The following is a 23,797-nucleotide window of genomic DNA, read 5'->3' as shown; positions in this document are numbered from 1 at the left end:
CTTAAGTGCAGTGATCTGGGCACAAAGGTGGGCTAGATACAGTTTTGGCCGCGTGTGGCAGAGAAGACATTTTCCTGTGCAGTTACACCAGGAGGTGGTATATTATAGAGTGATTCCTTCTGGTCCCTGTTGCTGATTGAAGGCTGCAGGGGTGGCTACAGCAGCTTCTATGACTCTGAGAACCTTGCCTCAGTGCAGGATTAAAGCAAGGTTTACTTACTTTGTTTTAAAGTCATTAGGTTAATTTTTATATTCCTGATCCAAGGCTCGCAAGCCCTATTTACCTCCATTAATCCCCAGCCTGAAATCCTTGTTGGAATGAATTCTCATTCATCTGTGAAAGCAGAATTAAGACAGCCACACTGCCCTCATATGTATTTAGTCACTAAAATTTTAACTTACAAGTTCAGTTTCTTCTTAGGGACCACTTCTGTTTCGTTTTAAAACAGGTGTCCTGGAAAAGGGACACATCCACTGTGGATCCGTCTTTTTGACCAAGAAAGCAGGTATTGGGAGCCATATTTCACTTTCGTAATTCAATGTTAAGCACAAGACTAGTTCATAGTTGCAACTATATGAATGAATGAGTTTGAAATTAATGAACATTTTCTTATCAATGATATACCCAGCTTAGAGGCCTTTTAAGACTGTGACCATGTATTTCTCAAAAAGAATAGCCTGTAATTCTTTTTTAAAAGGTAGATTAAGAAAAAAAGAGGAAATATTATTGAGATTTATAGACTAGCAGATATTTCACCATTGAAAGTAGAGAGCTATTCTCTGTGGTCATTAGTTAGAGAAGCCACCATTCTCAAAGCCAGAAGGGATTCCCAAATATCCCACATATCCAGGCAGGTGTATAGATAGCCCCACCCAGAACATTGGTCTGTCTTCTCTCTTGAATGTTTCCAGCACTGAGACCCTCTGGCCTCCCTAAAGGTCTAGTACAGAATCAGTAACCCAGACAGCCAAGAGTTGTTTTCTTTCATCAAACTGAAATTTCCTTTTTTCTCAAGAAGTCCATCTCCCAACTTCTTTCTTTAAGCACACAGGGCATTGTTCTTTATATGCAGGAAGCCTGTGATCATGTTGCCCAACCTTGATTTTACCAGTATTTCTCAAGCATTTACTGGCTACTGGCTGTTAAGTACTTTTGCATTTAATCTTTGTATCTAATCCTGATGAAGGGTCGGAAGATGTTATTATCTCCATTTTAAAAAGGATGAAATTCAGATGCAGGGAGAGTGCCTGATTTGCCCAGCATCTCACACCAGCAAGTGGCAGAGCCAGGATTCTAACTCAGGTCTTTGGTCTACACCTTTTGGTCATACACCTGAGGTGTATGGACTGAAACAGTATGGACTGTTTCTATAGTCCATAGCATGTGGTCTCCACACACTGACCCAAACTGCTGCATCTTCTTGCTCAAGTCTGTGCTTGAGATTCAAGCACCAGGAGTGAAAGCATCCACGTGAGGGAAGCGAGGGCATGGGCAGTGGGAGACACATGGGTGGACCTGGGGGCTGGTGGGCTGGCCTTTGCCCCCCCTCACCCAGTAGTCATGGGCCCCTTCCCCTCTTTCTAGTCTGCAGCTGAGCCACAGCCTGTTCTGTTGGCTGTCGGTGATTTCCCTGAGTGTGCCTGGAATTTCAGAGCTGGATCCAAATAAAGAAGAGGGGCCAGTGGTAAAGAATGCAAGCAATGGAGATACAGACATAGAGATCAGATTTATGGACACAGGCGAGGGGGAGGATGGAGAGGGTGAGACGAATAAAGAGAGTAGTATGGAAGCATAAACACTACCATATTTAAAATACATATGTGTATATGTTAGTTGCTCAGTTGGGTCCGACTCTTTGCAACCCCATGGACGGTGGCCCACCACGTTCCTCTGTCCATGGGATTCTCCAGGCAAGAATACTGGAGTGGGTTGCCATTCCCTTCTCCAGGGTATCTTTCCGACCCAGGGAATGAACCCGGTCTTCTGCATTGCAGGCAGATTCTTTACTGTCTGAGCTACCAGAGAAGCCCACGTCAAATAGGTAGCCAATGGAAATTTGCTGTTTGACTCAGGGAACTCAAACTTGGGCTCTGTAACAGATAACATATGTACATATATATGTGTGGGCTAAGTCGCTTCAGTCGTGTGCAACTCTTTGCAACCCCATGGACTGTAGCCTGCCAGGCTCCTCTGTCCATGGGATTCTCCAGGCAAGAATACTGGAGTGGATTGCCATTTCCTTCTCCAGGGGATCTTCCCAACCCAGGATCAAACCCTCATCTCTCACGCCTCCCGCATTGGCAGGTGGGTTCTTTACCACTAGCACCATCTGGGAAACCCCGGACATATGTACACCTATGGCTAATTCATGTTGATGTATGGCAGAAACCAAACCAATATTGTAAAGCAATTATCCTTCAATTAAAAATAAATGAATTAAAAAAAAAAACAATAAACCAGATGCAGGTTTGATCCCTGGATCGGGAAGATCCTCTGGAGGAAGAAATGGCAACCCACTCCAATATTCTTGCCTGGGAAACTCCATGGACAGAGGAGCCTGCTGGGCTACAGTCCATGGTGTCACAAAGAGTAGGACATGACTGAGTACACATGCGTGGCACGCCCGATGCAGTGAGAGCTCTGATTCCTTCCCTGCCAGATGAGACTGGACCCTGAGATCCCACGACCCAGAGCTGAGGGCTCAGGCTGAGCCAGGTTTCCCACGGCGAGCAGGAGGCCTCTGGGAATCACATCTTTATGGGAGGAGACGATGATGATTATGCTTTCCTCCTTCCCAGGCAGGGAGGGCCTGGTGGGAATGAGGCTGCACAAGCCCTGGGGGACCAGTTCCAGGCCAGTCCCAGCCGTGCCAGGAGCCAGGGCCTGTCTGGCAGACACACGTGTGTCTCAGACCCAGCAAGGGCCCTGCAGTAACAGGTCCAGGCCCTCTGCACGCTGCCCACCAGGCCCTCACACTGTCCTCCTGACCCATCCTCAGGGGCTGGCGGCACTCATCCCATAAATACGCTGGAGACACCCCCGCTCCCACACTGCTACCCCAGGTGCAGTTATGGGACTCGGAGTCTCGCTCCTGGAGACAGGCCTAGGCTTGGGGAATCAGGCTGGATGGCGAAGTCCTGTGACTATTGCTTCTGAGGGAGGTGACACAAATAAGCAGGCATCACGTGGCTTGCAGGTTGTGTCTGGACTTAGAAAACCCTGCACAGGTCACTTAACCTCTCTGGGGCTTCTATCTCAACTGACAATGGAGAAAAGAGCTTCCCTGTGACCTTGGGGGCTTGCTGATAAAAATGATACTATTGTTATCATGCCAGGCACTTGCAGAAGAGACTGCAAAGATTTTCCCTGTCTGCTTTCTTTCCCACTCCATCAGCATTTAACTCATGTCAAGTGTTCTTCACTATGTTCATCCTTCATTAGTAGGAGGGCTCCTGGTGTCATTGGGCAGGTATATCCTGTGTGCCCACGTGTATCAGATCCAGGGCCAGATGCCAGGACACAGAGGTGTGGAGGGCAGTCACCTGAGAGGTCTCCTCTCAAAGGCCCACTCAGTGCGTAAGCAGCAGCATGGCGTCTGAACCTGGGCCCTTTGGGAGCCGTGGGAGACAAGGTTGAGAGCATGTCCCTGACAAGGTGAGTCACTCAGTCACCTGTTAGAGAGAGATGGGGGCCATGGTATGGCCCCTGAGACATTAGCACACCCTATCAGTCCTTACCACAGCGCTCCTCCTCTCTGTCTCCTAGCTCGTGTGTGTGTGCATATGTGCTAAGTCGCTTCAGTCGTGTCCGCCTCTTTGCAACTGTGGTCTGTCAGGCTCCTCTATCCATGGGATTTCCCAGGCAAGAATACTAGAATGGGTTGCCACGCCCTTCTCCAGAGGATCTCCCCGACCCAGGGATCGAACCCTCATCTCTTATGTCTCCTGCATTGGCAGGTGGGTTCTTTACCACCAGCGCCATCTGGGAAACCCGAGCTCTTGGGGTCCGGAACTGGTGGGCAAGGCAAAGGGTACAGGAGCAGAGGTGGCGGTTACAGTCCAGGGCTTGGGGCTGGATTGCCTGGGTTGGAATCCCAGTTCTACCACTGATTAGTCATATGACCGAGGGATGCTGCTTAATGTCTCCATACCTTTGTTCCCTAACTGCATATCAGGGAAGATGATAATGACAGTACCTATTGCTTACCAGGGCTTCCCTGGTGGCTCAGTGGTAAAGACTCTGCTTGCAGTGCAGGAGACACGAGTTCAATCCCTGGGTTGGGAAGATCCCCTGGAGAAGGAAATGGCAACCCACTCCAGTAGTCTTGCCAGGGAAATTCCTTGGACAGAGGAGCCTGATGGGCTACAGTCCATGGAGTCGCAAAGAGCCAGACACACGATTTAGCGACTGAACGACGATGACTACCTATAAGCACAGGGCTGCCGTGAAGATGAAATATGCAGATATTTCAGTGCTTGGAACTATATTTAGCAAGAACTGCATTTTAAATTTGATCAAATTTAAATTTGGAAGCTCAATTAAGCAGTCAGTCTTCCTATTTGAGGCAACTAGTGTCAAAAACATTTTACAAGAACCTGAGGCTGTTGAAACTCAGTTGGAACAAGGGCTTGGACCCTTGCACTAGGGGCCCCTCACTGATTGTATTCCATAGGCTCAGACAGCAGCCTCAGTGCATCTCAGTGCATCTCCAGCTTGTTAGTGCTGATGTCCCCGGTGCCCATATCCATCCAGCATGAGCTCACGTAGAAATGCCACTTTGTGACCCTTTCATCCAGTGCTCTAAAGATGTCAGCCTGATGCAGACATCTCTGGGGGCGGCAGGGGAGATGGATCATTTTCACACCTGTCAAACAGTAGATCTGGCTGCATTCTGAGCACAAGAGCTGAGAGGAGGCTGTGGAAGAGGAAGCCGGGCAGCACCACAGGGCACTGGGCAAGACCAGAGAGCTATAAAGGTCATTTCCAGCCAGGCCTGCCTGCAGTCGCAACGGGAAGGAGAGCTCACCGCAGAAGAGATCCAGCAGTTGTGCTCAGGGCCAGAGAGCAGGTAGGGTCTGCAATCCCTGAACACAAGTCCTCTACTGGGACTGTCAGAACCGCTGGAAGAGTCCTTGAGAGACAGGTCACTCGGAGAGACCTTTATTACTGCTGCTGCTGAATAATCGTAGATTCCAAATCTGGGAGCATCAGTGGGGAGGAAGTTTTCTTCATTGATTGGGCTCTCAAGCTTCCAGGTGGCTCCTTTCTCCTCACTCCCTCTTCTTTTTCTTACTCTCTTGGCTCCCACCTCCCCCATCCCTTGCTCAGAGCCTGCAGCTGGCTGGGGCGACCCCAGGGAGGTAGTGTGGTTGGGTGGACAGTGCCCAAAGGAGCCATCCAGAAATCTAAACTCCTGTGCCTGCTATGCCTCTAACCGTGCCATCTTGAGTCCTTCACTGAACTTCTTTGGGTCTTTTCAAATGTTGGAGGTGCAGAGGGTGGTAAAGGACAGCGGAGAGGAAGGAGGGCAGGCTAAACGGTCACTCAGACTCTGCAGGGTAGTAATTCTGAGAGATGGGTAGACACGAAGTAGGGCTTTGTGTTTCAGGGTGGGGCTATGCACCCAATCAGCGCTCAGTTTAATTCCAGATCCACTGCTCCCCAGCAAGTCAGCTGCTCTGGGCCTCCTCGGCTTCATCAGTTGTAAAAATAAAAGTAGTACCTCCCACATGGGGTTACTTCATCTAAGAATACAGTAAGTCACCATCATCCTCATCTTTATCAGAATCACGATGTAGTCAGAGGTCAAGACAGCTTGCCAGAATTTGAATCTTGGCTTGAATACAGCAAGTGATTTGGGCAAGTCATTTAACCCTTAAGAATCACTTTTCTCATCTGATGCTGGGGGGATCATCATCATGCATATATCACAGGGTGGCTTTAAGGACCAAATAGGACCACCTCCATAAAGCCCAGAGCACACTTCCTCCAGACTCTTAGCTCTTTAAGAGAGCTGTACTATTGTCTTTGGTGACTGGGTAGGGGTTTGGTTGGTGCAATGGGCCCCGCGGAGTTTGTTAGCAAGAGCAGCTATATCAGGAAGTACTGTCTGGGTAGGAATGAAATTCCTAGTCCTGCAGTCAGGCCCCTCTGCCCTGGTTACACATCAGTGACCTGCAGTAATGACTGACTAGTCGCAGAGTCAGGAACTTTCACGGAAAAGTCTTTCTCTTTCCCAGCCCTGAGCGGGCCAGTCCCCCACCCTCTCCCTGAGGAAAGATGCTGTGAGCCCATCCTCCCTCCCCAACCTCCACCCCCAGTGCATTTCTTCCAGCTTCCCAGTAACAAGCCCCAGCATGGGCTCCTGTGGGGCAAGACAAGGCTTCGGGCCCAGGGATATTTGCACAGGGAGGAGGTGGAAGTAGTTTCAGGAGCTTGATTCATTACAGCAGCAATCTCGGTCAAACAGGTTCCTGCAGCTTCTCCGAGGCCTCTTTGTTCCATTGTTCCAGAGAGCCAGACAGGCCTCCCCACAATCCTGGGAGGGGGTAGGGGGTGGGGAAGGAAGCCCCCTGGAGTCTTGCCAGCAGGCTGCTGCTGATGGCCATTTCATCTCTGTTCACACAACACCAGGGATCCCTTCGGTTTGATTATAGCTTGTAAACCTTGGGCAACTGGCTTCTTTGCTATTTTCTTCTCCAGGGGCTGGGGGTAGCCAGAATTGTGGAAAAAAGCTGGAATCGTACTGATATTTTTTTTGGACACAGATTAGGTTTTCTTGAAGAGTTTTCCCAAATCTGCAAGTCAGTGATGGGAAAACTGGGACACGAGTGAACATTCCAAAAAATTAATGAAAAAAAATGGGAAGGAAGCTTTCAGATAATTTGGAGCATAAATTTGTTTTTCATACAGAGGAATATTATTTGACCCTAAAAAGGAATGAATTATTGATGCATACCACATACAGATGAATATGGAAAACATTATGGTAAGTGAAAGATGCTAGGTACAAAAGGCTACATATTACATGACTTCATTTACATGAACTATCCAGAACAGTCAAATCCCTAGAGACAGAAAGTACATTGAGTTGTTGCCAGCGGGTGGAGGAAAAGGGAATAGGAGTGGCTGCTAATTGAGATGAGATTTTTTTGAGATGATGAAAGTGTTCTGGAATTAGATAGTGGTGATGTTTGCACAACTTTGTGAATATAGTAAAACTGCTGAATTGCACACTTAGGAAAGGTGAACCTTAGGGACTTCCATGGTGGCCCAGTAGCTAAGACTCAGTGCTCCCAGTGCAGAGGCGGGTTCGATCCCTGGTCAGGGAACTAGATCCCACATGCTGCCACTAAGAGTTCGCAGGTCACAACTAAGACCCAGGGTAGCCAAATACATAAATATTTAAAGAACAGTGTATCTTATGGTATGTGGATTATACCTCAATTTTAAAAATTGCATGATAAAAACATCTGGGTTTCAGTTTGTAAGAAACTGTGGAGGCTGACAGTGTTTTACCAAAGAAACAAAATGCTGTTCAGATAGTGACGAGCTGGGCTCGGTCTCAGCCAGTCATCAGCATATCTAATCATCTGCTCACAGGTATTTATTTATTAAGCACCTACTCTGTATCAAGGCACAGACAAGAACCAGGTATATATTGATGAATGGGACAATCGTCCCCTCTTTGTGGCCTCCCACTAGCTCATTGTGCACTCTTGGGCAGTTTGTTGAACTTCTCTGACCCGCTACTTCCTTATCTGTCTTTATGAATGAATATATGAGAGGCTGAGGCAAATGCCATACAAATGTATCTTACCCGGAACAGTGGTTCCCAAACCCCACAGGGCATCAGCACTTGGCTCAGAGCTTGTTTCAGTCAGTCCCAGGTGGCTCGGTGGCACTGTCAGGTTGGGAAACCCTGCCCAGGCACCTCATCACCTGGCTGCTTAGCCATCCTAAGGGAAGTTCCCTGCCTTCTCTGGTTGCGTTTTGGATTGCCCCAAGTCTTCCAAAACACACTTCAGAATCACTGCTTACCCTTCCCTTTGGGAAACTTTATTTACAGAGCACTACTGTAGGAATCCAGAATTTTACCACCTGCAAAATTAATTTTTCCTGCCCTTCACTCTCCACTGGTGTTAAAAAGAGTGAAACCAGGAAAAACTTGACCAGGTTAACACCCATTTATAGGGTCATTTTGTACTTTAGAAATAAGCTGCTTGTTTTGCCCAGTTCTCATTATTTGATGGAATATTTTCTATGAAATTTCTCAAGCACAGACAATATTTTGCAGACCAAAGGATACACAGTTATTATTTTAAGGTAGGATTGTAATTCATATAGGCTAGATCACAACATTGGTAAATGAAGTTTAAATGTGAACAGAAATTTACCTCCCTCCTTCTATACACAGGGGCTTCCCTTGTAGCTCAGCTTCAATGCAGGAGACCCTGGTTCCATTCCTGGGCTGGGAAGATCCCCTAGAGAAGGGATAGGCTACCCACTCCAGTATTCTTGGGCTTCCCTGGTAGCTCAGACAGTAAAGAATCTGCCCACAATGTGGGAGACCAGGGTTAGATCTCTGGGTTGGGAAGATCCCCTGAAGGAGGGCATGGCAAACCACTCCAGTATTCTTGCCTGGAGAATCCCCATGGACAGAGAAGCCTGGTGGGCTACAGTCTTTGGGGTCGCAGAGTTGGACACAACTGAGCGACTAAGCACAGCACCCACATACACATCCTTAAAGCCAGGATGTTTTAACATCCTCCTCCTTAGTCCTTGGTTCTTCTTAATAGGCAGCTAGGCAGAATGAGGTTCATACTCACTTGTGCTGTGCTTAGTCGCTCAGTAGTGTCCAGTTCTTTGTGATCCCACGGACTGTAGCCTGCCAGGCTCCTCTGTCCATGAGATTGTCCAGGCAAGAATACTGGAGTGGGTTGTCATTTCCTTCTCCAGGGTCATACTCTCTTGCTGCTGCTGCTGCTAAGTCGCTTCAGGCATGTCCAACTCTGTACGACCCCATAGACGGCAGCCCACCAGGCTCCCCCGTCCCTGGGATTCTCCAGGCAAGAACACTGGAGTGGGTTGCCATTTCCTTCTCCAATGCATAAAAGTGAAAAGTGAAAGTGAAGTCGCTCAGTCGTGTCCAACTCTTGGCGACCCCATGGACTGCAGCCCACCAGGCTCCTCCGTCCATGGGATTTTCCAGACAAGAGTACTGGAGTGGGGTGCCATTGCCTTTTCCGGCATACTCTCTTGCTGCTGCTGCTAAGTCGCTTCAGTCGTGTCCGACTCTTGGCGACCCCATAGACGGCAGCCCACCAGGCTCCTCCATCCATGGGATTTTCCAGGCAAGAAAGTGAGGTGCCATTGCCTTCTCCGGCATACTCTCTTAGCTGTGTGCATATTTGAATGTGGAATCATCCCTAACAGGCTACCACCAGGGGGCGTTCGTTACCTTGCGGTTTGCGGAAGACCGGAAATGACGGAAGAAAGGGTGAGGGCTGACAAAGGAGAGAGGTCAGTTTTGGCTTAAGGTGTGTAAGAGTGGGGATGGGGTGTAGGGTTCCTACCTGGGTCACTCCTCTCCGCAAAGGCCACAATATGGATTCCGTTCAAATCATCTTCCTGTGGGAGAGAAGAATCAAAGTTACTCTCTTGGGTGGAAAGATACCAGGGAGTGAGTCCTGGACAGACTCAGAGGCTGGAATGAAAATGGGAGGCGGTGGAGCGGGGTGGACGCAGGGGCATACATTCAGGAAGGGAATACCGATGAGCCGCGGGGAAGACTGTGGAGTTTAATCAATGGGTTTGCAAGACAGGAAAACACCAACCACACACAGACACTAGCATGAAAAGGGCCTCACTCCCGTGGGCTGGAGGATCCAGGAGAGCAGCAGTAAAAGACAAAATGAGGAAGAATGTGAGTTTGGTTCATCAGGAGCTCCGAGAGCCACAAAGCATTCTGGACACACCTCCGCGGGTGCGTGTCAGTCTGTGTTTCAGGAATTCACCGCCAGCAAATATAATCAGCGATATACCAGATTATAGAAACTTCCGAATGTTGCTAACAGATCCTGAAAATGTCCTCAAACAGGTAGCAGATGAGACTCTATGAGATAAGTGAGGATGTGGGTCTGTTGTGTTCACACAAGAATCTACACCTATGTAGTGCTTTTGTTAAAGACATCTCCTATTGAAGAAGCAGAACCTGTGTGGTCAGTAGGGGGCGCTTTGCTGCGAGTGACCTCCCAAGGTGTTTCCTTGGGGTCCTTTCTGCTTGCCAAAGCAGGATAGATCCTGAGAGTGGGCAGCTGCAGGAAAACTCTGGAATTTAGACTTAGGGAAAGTTGAGGGTGTGACAGTAAAAGTGTGTGTGGAGGCTGGAATGGGATAGAGAGTCTAGAGAGAGTGTTTCAAATCCATGGGCAACCAAGGGCATCTGTCCTGAGCAGAAAGGACCATATATGCACCTTGTGTCTCTGCACTGATTATTCCTGCAGAAGGAGAAGCAGGAGCTTGGAGGGGCCCCTCTTATGAGAAATGTGAGCCTCAGGAGACCTGGAGAGGAAGCTGTATGAGAATGGGGCACCAGGGACAAATCTAAGTGAATATGATTATCACTGACACCGGCAGAGGGATTCACTGGGTGCCCTGAATGTCATATTGGAATCATCCTAGGGAAAAAAAAAAAACAAAAAAACTCCCGGCATCTCAAACCTCTCATGATCTCTGTTTCCATTTCAGTTAATGCTGGTGCAATCCTATCTAAATGCTAATTTTTTTTCCTTTGAGTTTGGAATGGACAAAAACCTCCAAATGGTCTAAGAGAGATTACATGGAAAATATTATTATTAAAACCAAGAGAGTGGGCACTGCCATGGTCAGACTCTGGGGAATTGAATTTTACAGATACGTGTGTGCATGCATACGTGAGTACAGGTTTATTACACAAATCTGACGGCAACCAGAAGGGGAGTCTGAGCTTTCCCTGTTTTACATTTGCTATTATCGCCAGACAGAATATCCTGATCAGTTCTCATTAGGCTACCCTGTGACTCTGTCTCCTGTCATCAGTTGGAAGTAAGCAGTGTTAACTCTAGGAAGAAGGCTTCATATCTGTGTACCCTTCTACAGTGCATTTAGAAATTAGTTTTAGAATTAAGAATCCATGTTAATTTGCTAAGAAGCTGTTCTTAATATGGATGTTACTCCCCAGGCCTGCGATGGCCCCTGGATGAAGAACCATAACCCAGAGAAAGAGCCTTTTTCTTTATGGATCTCAAAGATTCAGCACACAAACCTGTATTGAATACCTGCAAAGAGGCAGTTGCTTTTCAGTGCCAGGTATTTTCTGTAATAAGCTCACAGAGCAAGAATCCATGGTCAGGCCGGTAAGTCAGGGCTACTCAGTGTAAATCCAACGTGCAAGGTGAGGGAAGAGCCAAGCTGACCATCCACTGGCCTGAGAACACCCCAGGGGCTTTCTCTGAACCCACAGCCTTTGCTGTGCAGATCACGCAGTCAGTCATCACATTGCCTTGAAATAACCTTTTTAATTGCACAAATCTCTCTCAACTGGATGGCAGGCTCTCTGAAGGAAGGGATTATGGCTTAAAATAATAATGATGGTGAAAATGGCAACAGTGATATTTGCCACTTGCCACACAATGTATCAGTACTTTGTAAATACAGTATTTCTGAATCTCAAAGTCTGATTCCTATTTAATGCTTCAAGAATTGAGTGACTTAGCTAAAGCCATGGAGATGGTACATGACAACTGGGATTCAAGCCAGCTCTGTCTGACCCCAAAGTCCATTCCTTTTCTTTCTCAATGACGGGGTCACAAATAGGCCACTGTGACATAAAACTGTTTTGGCTGAAGGCATCTGAATTCCTAAAATCCTTTATCTGCCTAAAAGCAGAGCCTCCCCAAGAACTCAGTTGTCATCACTCAGACAGACATTATCACAAAATTATCGTAGCTGCCATCTATTCTCCTAAGGGCCCATTTATCATTCAAAAAAGTCATTTTGTTCTCCCAGAAGTGCTCCTCTGCCCCCCCACCCCACCCCCATTCCCCATTAAGATGGTGTATAAGCCCCTCCTTGAGTCACGTTTCTCCCATGCATGAATAGCTAATTAAATCTGTGGTTTTTACCTCTTGCTAATCTGTCTTTTATCAGTTTCATTTGCAGGGCCTAAGAAATAGACCTAAGAGGGTAGAGGAAAAATTTTCCTGGCATGACCAACAAGAGAGAGAATGGGCTCTGCTAATCTATTGTCTCTCCACAAGCTTTGCAGAAGATGTTGCAAATGCTGGTCTGTCTTAAGTTGAAAGAGGCCAAGGAGGGGCTTTTTTAGGCCAAGTGTCTGAGCACCAGATCCCCCAAAGAAGTGGAAATTTGGGAGTTACTTTGATGACTACATTAGTGTAGATTTGCTAGCACTTTGTATGTCCCTGGGAGAAGGCAATGGCACCCCACTCCAGTACTGTTGCCCGGAAAATCCCATGGATGGAGGAGCCTGGTGGGCTGCAGTCCATGGGGTCACTAAGAGTCAGACACGACTGAGTGATTTCACTTTCACTTTCTACTTTAATGCATTGGAGAAGGAAATGGCAACCCACTCCAGTGTTCTTGCCTGGAGAATCCCAGGGACGGGGAGCCTGGTGGGCTGCCGTCTATGGGGTCGCACAGAGTCGGACACGACTGAGTGACTTGGCAGCAGCTGTCATAGCAGCAAACACACTGGGCTGGTGTTCTGTTATTATTGGGACTGTTTCGTCTACTCAACACTGAATTCCTAAGGACAGGACAGCAATGCTTATTTTTATAGCATGATTAGCACAATGTAATAGGTTCTTCTTAATGTCTGTTGAATTTTTTTTTTAAAAAGAGTATGGTGATAAAAATCTTACATACCTCTTGAAGAAAATTAGCAAATATTAGAGATACCGAAGAGAAATGGAACATCAGTCACCCACCAATCAGATATTACCATTGTTCATATTTAACTCTGTTTCCTTCTAGTCTCTGTGGAACATTTGCTCTCATGTTGAATGAAGAGATACAAAGAGAAGAAAAATAGTTAAAACTGTGATTCCCTAACTAAGGGGCAATCAGTGATGTAGGGGTTCCCTGGAGGAGATCCCTGGCCCCCTCTGGGAACGACTTTCCTATTGCAACCAAGGGAAGATTCTTTCAGAAAGAACTGCGGAGTCCCAATTTCTGTGGGCTTTTGCCAAGGACTGTGGCTGACTACTGGCCAGGATGGAGGGCCGGTGGGGAGGTGGAGTCTCAAAGCAGAGGGACAAGTCAGCACTGAGTCTGGACATTCACTGAATATTCTAAGTAAATAAATAGCTATCTGATTTACACACAGCAAATATTCCCAGTATTTGGGGAATAATAAGTTATATTTTCTGTGATTTACTGCTGTAAAAACCTGTACAGTTGGGGAGAGAAGCCAGTCAATGGTTGCTTTAGCCCTACCTGGCTTTTCTATTTTATTTAAATATCTTGCAGTGTCTAAGCAAGTGGGTGTTGAAGATCAAGATTTTGAAGTTCACAAATTGGTCACTTTCCTCAGCCTATGCAGTGTAAGTTGCTGTGGCCAAATAGCCCCTGAAAGTGGGTACATGTGGATGGGATAGGGACCGAGTGGCTTCCCCAAGGTCCTTCTGACAGTCTGCTTTCTGTTCCTCTTTCAGGATGCGAAGATAACCCTGGGTGGCCTGTCCTGCCCTCTCTCTCTAGTTGGAGACTTGGATGAGGGGCTGGCTAGGGCTTCTGGGGATGTCATATGGATATTCCACGATGGGCTGTTGGAAAGGACTAAACCCTTCTGGTTGCCCTTTTCTCTGCCTGGTTGAATTCAATACACAGCCCTTTTCCAATTAGAAAGCAGTTGAATATATACTCATGTGGAAAGTGTGAGCCATCACTTTTATTTTATAGTATAGCAAAAGCTATAACTTATTCATTAAGTGAAAAGAAAGCAGAGACTGGCAACCTTCCAGTTGAAGCCAGACGGCAAACTTCCTTTCTGAATATCTGCCTCTGATACGGGAGAGGGAGCATTTCTTCAGAGCAGTGTGCAGGGGGGTGATTTGAGAGGTGTCCATGATCAGAAGGAGGGAGCAGGACTGTCCTACAATGGGGGTGTGGTTTGGGGTGGGATACTGCTCTCTCAGTGAGGAAAGGCCTGAGAGAAGGATTCTATGATTTTGCAGCGTTTCCCTTCCAGGAGCCTAGAGACTTATCTCTTAAGAATGAACAAAACAAGAATTAAAGGCATAGCTGAACAGAACAGTAATAATCACTCTCGATTTGAAATGGTACCTTGTCTCATGAAAGACAAAGACAGACCAACAACCTATTCCAGATTAAAGGCAACTAAAAAAACATAACAATCAAACACAAGCCTTGGATCAAAGTTTGGATCATTCGCCAGGAAAAAACAAATGTTTTCTCTTGCAATAGGATATTAGTGACGACTGGTCAATTTAAACATGGAATGGTATTAGTATTAACTCCCTGATTTGGGTAAGCATACTGTGACTCTGTGGGCATCGCAGGTGGCACTAGTGGTAAAGAGCCTGCCTGCCAATACGGGAGGCACAAGAGACTCTGGTTGGACTCCTGGGACGGGAAGATTCCCTGGAGAAGGGCACGGCAACCCACTCCAGTATTCGTGCCTGGAGAATCCCATGGACAGAGGATCCCGACGGGCTAAGGTTCATAGGGTTACAAAGAATTGGATACGACTGAAGCAGTTTTGCATGCATGCACACACTGATTATGTAAGAAAAAGTTCCTGTTTTTATACAACTTCTGAAGTGTTTAGGAGCAAAAGGGAATTGGGTCTGCTATTTACTCTCAAACAGTTCAGAAAAATTCTATATCAAGAGAATGTAATAAAGCCAAACGTTAACATTTGGGGAATCTGGGTAAAGAGGTCATGAAATTTGTTACACTGTTTTTTATAAGTCTGAAATTTTTTAAGTGAAAGGTGAGAATATTTTTAATTATTTTTAAATCATTGTTATACCATTTTTGTTATTTTAAAATCCAATAACAAGACCTCCTAAATGTTAAATTTTTGAAAGGTTTAAATATTAGGAAAAGATGTTTCTATTGTGCTGTGTTGCTCTTAAATAGTCCACTCCTCCAGACTGAATTATTTGCCTTTGGTGTGAAATGTTTGTTTTACCTTCAGATATCCAAAGAAGTTACATGCCAGTAAAACAGAGAGTGTCAAGTTACTCCATGATTCTGTTCAGCTGTCACTTTAGACTCTGAATTAGAGAATTAGTAAACACAGGCTTCCATGTTAATCTCTTTCTCCCTACCACCAACCCTTCTCTCCCTCTCCGCCAAAATGTTGCCTTATGGGGACATGGTCCACTCTAGGATATATGCTGGAGAAAACAAGAGATTTGGTTCCAGGTGGTCTAAATTTAAGTCCCAGATCTAATGCTTATTAGTTATATATCTTTGAGTAATTGATTTAATCTGTGTGATTGTCAGTTTTTCTAGGAAGCTAAAATGCCACTTGTTTTATATCACTTTCCAGAACTATTGAGAGATCCAAGTAAAAGGGCACATGAAATGCTTTGAAAAAAGCTTCACAGACTTTGGTTGTTACTGTTTACTGAATTCTGTATAAAGCTGGGGTGGGGGTGTGTATCGTCAAGGCCCTCTTTATAGTGCTAACCCACCGGACATACTGTCTGACATAGACCTCGGGGACAATCTGACTTGGCACTCTTCAGTGCCTTGAGTTGGTATTTACAAAAACAGCTACCACGCACTGATGGAGGACCTACTGTGTCTGGGTTCTTCATACCTTTCATCCCTACAATAAGCCTGATTTTAGACGCAGGAGCTAAAGCTCAGAAAGGCCACATGATTTAAGGTAGGACACAAAGCTAATAGGTGGCAGATTCTGAACTTGAGCCCAAGTCTGGAATGTGTGGCCTGAGCTTCTACCTGTGACCTTGGGTTTCTGGTGGCCATTGAATAAAAGCCAGTAGTTACTCTAGGAAATGAGCTCAGAGATATAGTGATTTTGCCTAGTGGCCAGCCCAGGGGAATGGAGTTGTAACTCAGTGTGATGCTGTCCACATGTCAAATTCACCACCACCCCAGACACCCACACCAAATAAGACTTGGTTTGAGGTTTGGAACTCAAAGGGGTATTCCTCTTGGAGAGTGTACTCATCTCTACAAGGCACAAAGAGTTTGCCACTTTCTTACCCATGTTTCAAACATATCTTCTGGGCGCAGGCGACGTAGAGTGGGTCTGGGGAGAAAAAAAAAAAGATAAACTTCCTTGAATAGAGATGACCTCAGCTGACACCAAAGCCCCAGCACAGTGAAATGTAGGATGAGATGTTGGTTCGCTTTCCCAAGTCCTACATACTTGTTTTCTCTATTAAGGAAACAGCAGATCGACCCTGTTGTGTGTGACACAGAGCTGGGCCTAAAGCCTTTTCATAGGCCCATTTGAGCCCAAGATTATAAAGTCTATCACAGACAATGGGTCACAGGGAACGGGTTCAGCTTATGCCCAAGCCCTTTCCCTTCTCACTGATAGGGGACACTCCTGAGAACCCTGAGCAGGCCCAGAATCAGGAGACCCAGGAGAGGAAACAGCCCAGAGCTACAGTGGTTTTATCACCAGGGTGATCGATCAAAAGCCCTTGAGGACGTTTGGAGGAGCAGGTCGGATCTATCTTTTGCTCATAGTTTGACTTCTTTTTGAATGTTGGCAAATACTGTTAGCCTTGTTGGTATTTATTCATCTGAGTGCTGCTTCCCTGTGGGGACCAAGGCCGACCCAGTGATGGAGTCATCATGCTCCACGTTCAGTGAGCCCGTGTGACCGTGAGGAGGGGAGGTGGGTGGATGAGGCGGTAAACCCACCACCATGTTCCGTGTTCTGGTACTGTCTCTCCTTAAGAGCCGGGCTCAGCAGACTATCACTGGTAGGTCCAATCTCCACGTTCAGTGAGCCCGTGTGACTGGGAGGAGGGGAGCATTGGGTGGATGAGGCGGTAAACCCACCACCATGTTCCAGTTTCTGGTATTGCCTCTCCCTTAAGAACCGAGGTCAGCAGACTACATACAGATGGTGGGTCCAATCCAGCCAAGGCTCCTGTTTTTATAAATAAACTTCTGTTGGGACACAGCCACACACATTTGTTTACATATGGCCCATGACTGTTTGCTCACTACAATGGTGGAATTGAGTGCTTGCAGCAGAGACCATCTGGCCCACAAAGCCTGCAATATTTATTTTCTGGCCCTTTACAAAAAAAGTATGCTGATCCATGCTAGTGCTAATGGTATCAAATATTCGTCTCCCAGAAGTTCTATGCACAAAATGTTCATCCTTGGCTTCATTACTTAACTGCCCTGAGCCCAATTCCTCGATCTGTAAAGTTCAGGTATAATTTGTTATATCCCCCATAATGTTGACGATTAGGTAAAATAGCTTCCCAAAGCACCTGGCATCATACTTTAGGATGCTAACATTAAATCACTATCATTATCATTGTGGAATTTTACTTGTGACATCTTACTGTATGAGGTGATTTCTTCACTGCGAGGAGGTGGTCTAACTTTGCTTGGAAATGTAAACCCATATTCAGAAAATGTAGCCACTGATCAATGACCAACAAAGCCACACTGCTGAGTTCAGTTCTGCTGGGGTACTAACTCCAGGTTGTTGCTCCTGGGGGTCTGAAATGGTGGGACTGAGAGGCTTGTCTCCATCCCCCAGGCCCTGGATCAGCCCTGCTGCCACTCCCTGCATGCCATCTGGGGCACCTTTGGTGCTCTTTCACAAACTCCACGAGCTCCTCTTCCGTGTAGGGTTTGTCAGGGATGGCAATGGGCTCGTCCATAAATGGCTCGTAGAAGTCAACCTCATTCATCTTCAAGGACAATTTCTTTGCAACCTGTAACAATTAGAAGCAAGACAATAGTTTCCTTGAACAGCAGTCTAGAGTAGCAGTGGGTTGTCCAGCTACAAGTGTGTGTGTTCTCTGCAAAAGACATGGGAGTGTATGTGTGGTTTTAACTTAAATGTTGAAATGATAGGAACTCAACACCTAGGCCTGGCCAGACCCACCTCCTTTTGTGATCAAAGGACAGATAGAGAGGAAAAGTCCTCTTTGGCAGATGAGATCCAGTCAGGGCCAGAGAGCAGTCAGAATGGAAGGTGGGAAATTTAATTCCATAATCACCATCACTGAACTGTGTTTGCCAGGGCCTGGAGGAGGAAGCAAATGTCAGCAGATCATGTTCAGTGTCCTGGGATGCATGGATTTAATTGAACCGATTTTGATAGACCAGGCAGTTGATGGAAACCATGTAAAGCACACAGGTACTCAGAATCAGAGGCCAACCCATTAGTCTGTCCCCGATCAGCTCATAAACTGTAATTACTATTTCGGTTGAAGCATTGGCCTGAGGGCTGTCTCTCAGTCCTGGGTGTGTCTGATGGTTTCTGAGGCTCTGGAAACTGCCTGCTTGGTTACCTGTCAGAAGGTGACTTGCCATCCTGGTTTGTCCAGGGTGGAGGGGTTTCCCAGGATTCAGACTTTCAATGCTCATGCTGGGAGAGTACCCAGCAAGCGAGGATGAGTGGCTTACCCTGTGTCAAATAGAAAGCACAGGGAGCCAGCCTATAGACTGGGAGCTGTGTGCTCTCTTGATTAACATGGCTGTGCAGTCTGGTCAGGACAGAATGGTTGCTGTGTTCACTGGCAGAGCTGCTGAACTCACGTCTCCTTTTGTGAAATGATTCGAGAGGCTTGGAATGTGCAATGCTCTGTAGAAAACCAAATGCCATTCTTTTCAAGTTCAGAGCTGTGGTCCCAGAAAGCACAGGGATGAACAGTGGTTCCCTTGAAGCTAAAGAGGAATTGCCTAAGAGCTGACGCCCTGTGGTGGTAACCAACGGTGCAGAGGCCCAGGGCAGCCATGACTAACTGGGGAGGTGGGGGACTGGGTGTTACATAAGCGGTTACACAAGGAGGTCCATTCTGAGCCAACACTGGTATCCCTATGGCTTTTGTCATCACTTGCTATTAATTGCGGGTCACTGTATTCCAAAAAGACGTTTTTTAAGGACTTAAGGGAAAGCAACACCCACATGCTACTCAAGAGCTAACAAAAACAGCTGTGTTAAGAGCCAAAGTCTGTCAAAGAGATTTAATGGTGATGTTGATTTTGCTTTAAGGGACAAAAAGGTGTGGGGTTTTCTCTTTTTTCCCTCTTCTATGGTATGGGGGTGGTGTGGATGATGGGGTGGGGAATGTGGTTAGGGAAAGAGGAGGAAAGAGCAACCATACAACCATGGGTTGGGCTTACACACAGTTCTTCACAAGGGCCCTCGCAGAATGAGCTTGAAAATGACATTGGATTCTGGTTTTCTGAGTTCACCTACCACATATCTTAGGAACCAGGGAACTGTGTTTGTAGGAGGTGACCAGATGAACAAAAACAAATCATAGCAAACACATGGAGTGCTTGCTGTGTGCCAGTTACTGTTGCAAAGTGTTTAAAGTTGATTACTTTATAAATCTCCACTTTGTACGACGTCAGAACTATTATTATACTTATTTTACAAATGATGAGCTTGAGGCACAATTTGAGGATGAATTGTTCAAGTGGAGTGTTCTGAACTGCCAATTTGCCTCCATTCCAACTTTCCATTTCATTTCCTTCCAAATTACCTTTTCCTTGACATTGTACAGAAAGGAATTTATGTTCCTTTAAATATCAGATTGGCACTGTGCATGGTGTAGGGAGATGTTTCCTTATTCCTCTTGTAACAGGTTCTCATCAACTCACCCGCAGATCAGTCTGCCAGAATGAAGGCTTCCTGAAGGTGAGAAGCCTCATCACACCCTCCATTAAGGTAAACAGTGGAGATGCACCTGTGTGTGGGAGTGTGTGTGTGTGTGTGTGTGTGTGTGTGTAAGGATGTGCAGTGTTAAGACCATGAATGTGAAGTTGGAATATGATTTTTGTAAGTTTAAATCTTGGGCACTCTGAGCAGAATTTTCTAGGGGCCAATATCCCCTATATAGGCCTGTTCCCTATATACCCGTCACTACCATAGAATTTTCTCATCTTGAATCTCAGATAATTCCTTCCTTTTCCTTTTAATTGTATCTTGGATGGTAAAGACTGAAGGAAGCTTGACTGATTGAGGCACTGATTGATTCTTCAATAAATATTTAGTGGGGCCGACTATATCCAAGGGACCCAGACCTGTTTCATGGATGGTACAATTACGTAAGAATGGATTTTACTATTAAAATCTGAGGAGATTCAATCATGAATTCTTTTGTCCTTTTTTTTTTTTTAAATTAGTTGGAATGGAGTTTGCCAAGGCAAGAAGATTATAAAGTACAATGGCCATTCTTCTGACATTTGCACGTGTATAAATCTTGATAACATGCTTTTCCACAAGTTAGCAAGCCATTTCGGTTGTTGCAGATGAAATCAACTCAATGAATTTAGGTCTTCTCAACATCTGTCTTCTCTGTCAACTTTGTTTAGAGAATCACAGCTTCTTTTGGCCCAATTTGTTTGGTTCAAACAAATGATTTTGCTTCTCACTGTTTATTCCAAGAAAATAATAGGTCAGTTGGATATGGCATGAGATAATTAGAACTGACGTTTTTCAGGCTGTGAGGTGCCATAGAGTGGACACCATCCTCGGTCCTCTGACTCTTGCTCCATGTGCTTCAGGCAGGTTGGGCCCTTGTGTGGCTTGATACAGAATCAAGATCCATTGATCAGTGCTGGTCCCAAACCTGTATGCCAGCTGAAATCTCCCAGGGAGCTCTTAGAAAATGCATATTTCTGGGCCTGGCCATAATGCTAAAAAAACCCCCCAAATTTCCAGGTGTGAGTTCCAAGAACCAATGCTTTTAAAAGCTCATTGGGGCTTACCGACACAGACAGTGGTTGGAAACTGGTAAACTCCCAACTCTACATCAGCAGCCCTGATATCTCATCCTCATTACAGTTCTCCAACTCATATAATGTATTTAACATAATGTATTTATTGGTTTGTTTACTTACTCTGGGTCTTCCCATCTTCTCCTTCCCCCAACACATACCAAACTCTAAATCCTACAAGGACAGAAATCTGGTTTGCTCAGTGCTGTGCCCCTGGCATCTGGAAGAGTGTCTGGCACAAAAAAGGCCCTCAATAAATGCTTGCTAGGTGGGTGGATGAATAAACGAAAGATCCTTGCAGTTGAATGTCTTCCCAACTTGTAGAAATTAGAGCTCAGATCAGATCAGTTCAGTCACTCAGTCGTGTCCGACTCTTTGCGACCCCATGAATCGCAGCATGCCAGGCCTCCCTGTCCATCACCAGCTCCCGGAGTTCACTCAGACTCACGTCCATCGAGTCAGTGATGCCGTCCAGCCATCTCATCCTCTGTCGTCCCCTTCTCCTCTTGCCCCCAATCCCTCCCAGCATCAGAGTCTTTTCCAGTGAGTCAACTCTTCGCATGAGGTGGCCAAAGTACTGGAGTTTCAGCTCTAGCATCATTCCTTCCAAAGAAATCCCAGGGCTGATCTCCTTCAGAATGGACTGGTTGGATCTCCTTGCAGTCCAAGGGACTCTCAAGAGTCTTCTCCAACACCACAGTTCAAAAGCATCAATTCTTTGGCACTCAGCCTTCTTCACAGTCCAACTCTCACATCCATACATGACCACAGGAAAAACCATAACCTTGACTAGATGGACCTTTGTTGGCAAAGTAATGTCTCTGCTTTTGAATATGCTATCTAGGTTGGTCATAACTTCCCTTCCAAGGAGTAAGCATCTTTTAATTTCATGGCTGCAGTCACCATCTGTAGTGATTTTGGAGCCCAGAAAAATAAAGTCTGACAGTGTTCCCACTGTTTCCCCATCTATTTCCCATGACCCCATCTTATGTTCTTCAATAGATTCTTCTTCCTAGATTTCCTAGTGTTTTCAGTAGCTTTACAGTCTTTACTGTCCTGAAGCAGAGACTTGCAATCTTAAGCTGTTGTGTGTCTTCTTTTGTCTCTCTCTCCATCTCAACAGTGGCCAGGTCCCCTTGTCATCTCAACCTCTGTGAGTTGGTTCTTCATCTTTGGGACTGTATTAGGGTTTCCTGGACCCTTGCCTCTCCTGACTTCAAACCTCTATAAAGCCCCTCCCTTTCCAGGTCCTCTGGCATTCCCTGTGGTGGAGTGTCTCACTAACAGGTCCTTCTGCCCACTTCTTCTGCTCTAGCACCCCCTGCTGGGCACCAGTGAGGCTTAGACTGGGGATAGCCATGCCTCCTGGACCATACCGATTCCCCCACTCTGCAACTGATGACTATAAATTCTTAAATACCTTATGGCATGATCAAGACTGCCCAGTACCACAGCTCTTCCTTCTGTGTTCTATATAGAGGTAGAGAGTCGGTCTTTTTATAAAGGTCATAAAATCCCACAAGGCTACATGGCAGGGGCACTTGTGACTCAGTGTCTTTCAGAGTTTTTAGTGAAGAGCCCTGTGACTTTTTAATTATAGCCTGACTTCACCTTCATGGGGCACATATGGTTGGGCTGGAAGGCACAGCTAAAGCCAGACACTACCCTGAGTTCAGCAGTGGACCAGCCTTGTAGGAACTGCTTCCTGCTTGGCCAAGCTTATCTGTCTGACTCTGTCTTCCTTCAGATGAGTTCTTACCCAGGAGCTCCCATATTCCCTGCCAGCCCATTATAACCAAACGAGAGTGATGAATTTCCTTTATGCTTCTCTGGGCCTCCCCTTCTCTAATAATACGCCCCCCACCCCCAGTCTCCCTTCGCCTGGGCTTAGATTACTGCCTCTTCTTAACAACAGTACCGACTCACACTTACTGAACGTTCACTATGCGCCAGATGGCAGCTAAGCATTGACATGTATTGTCTCTTTCTCTTGAGAGCAGCAGGACAGAGCAGTTGACTTTGAAGTCAGGCTGACCTACTAACCATGTGACCATGAGCAGATCTATTTAGTCTCTCCGTGCCTTGGTTTCATCTTGCATGGATTGAGACTCCTAATCCCTCTTATACTGGAGTGTTGAGAGGATTAAATGAGAAAACCTATGCAAAGCTCTTAGCACAAAGCCTGACACATAAAAAGTACTTAATAAATGATAGTTATTATTCATTTTGATATTCGTGTTCCAGCTCTCTCCCAACTCTAATCCACACAATTAGGGTAAGCATTCTTCAAGTTTGGATTGTATTACTTAGATTATAGAGCTCTCTTCTGGATTATAGGCTTGCAGACAGGGGTCATACCCATAGAAGTGGTTATGTATATATATTTAATACAATCTCTTTTCATCATGCTCCTTCCCTGCTCCAGCACTTACAGGCTTCCTCTTGTTTTTTAAAGAAAACTTGAGCTCCTTGTGGTAGCAATGCCCATGAACGCTGTTCATCAAAGCCTCACTCCTCACTAGGAGTAACTTTTACCTTTTTTGCTTTTAACTTTTGCCACTTGAATTTGATCAAGACTCCAAAACTTTGTCCTAGGTTTATTTGTTCTGCTAAATATTGCAATTTAGAGCTTTTAGTTTGGGGTATATGTGTATGTGTGGTGTATGGATGTGAGTTTATTAGTGTTATAAATGTGTGGGTATAAGTGTGACTGTGTGAGGAGGTATGTGTTATGCTTGTGTGTTGAATGAGTGTATGTATTGGTGTGTTGTGTGTGATTATATGCATGTTGTGTGTGCTGTGTATGTG

General features: G+C 46.0%; 1 protein-coding gene and 1 long non-coding RNA gene across 2 annotated transcripts in view; one reads left to right on the top strand and one right to left on the bottom strand.

Annotated features, from left to right (window-relative positions):
• Positions 1-23,797, bottom strand: part of CASQ2 (calsequestrin 2) — a 72,763-nt gene that overhangs the window by 8,579 nt on the left and 40,387 nt on the right. Inside the window, exons 6-8 of the mRNA XM_055584626.1 lie at positions 17,840-17,970; positions 16,265-16,310; positions 9,577-9,631 (exon numbers count right to left, since the gene is read on the bottom strand). Of these exons, the coding sequence (XP_055440601.1) occupies positions 9,577-9,631; positions 16,265-16,310; positions 17,840-17,970 (232 nt within the window). The remainder of the gene's footprint in view (positions 1-9,576; positions 9,632-16,264; positions 16,311-17,839; positions 17,971-23,797) is intronic.
• LOC129654893 (uncharacterized) lies at positions 9,457-14,197 on the top strand. The gene is made up of 3 exons (XR_008715649.1): positions 9,457-9,523; positions 13,532-13,605; positions 13,717-14,197. It is a non-coding gene; the product is annotated as an uncharacterized LOC129654893 (long non-coding RNA).

The sequence above is a fragment of the Bubalus kerabau genome, chromosome 6 (assembly GCF_029407905.1).
Source record: "Bubalus kerabau isolate K-KA32 ecotype Philippines breed swamp buffalo chromosome 6, PCC_UOA_SB_1v2, whole genome shotgun sequence".
Taxonomy (NCBI): domain Eukaryota; kingdom Metazoa; phylum Chordata; class Mammalia; order Artiodactyla; family Bovidae; genus Bubalus; species Bubalus kerabau.
The sequence above is the reverse complement of the archived record's forward strand: the minus strand, read 5'-3'. Positions and strand labels throughout refer to the sequence as shown.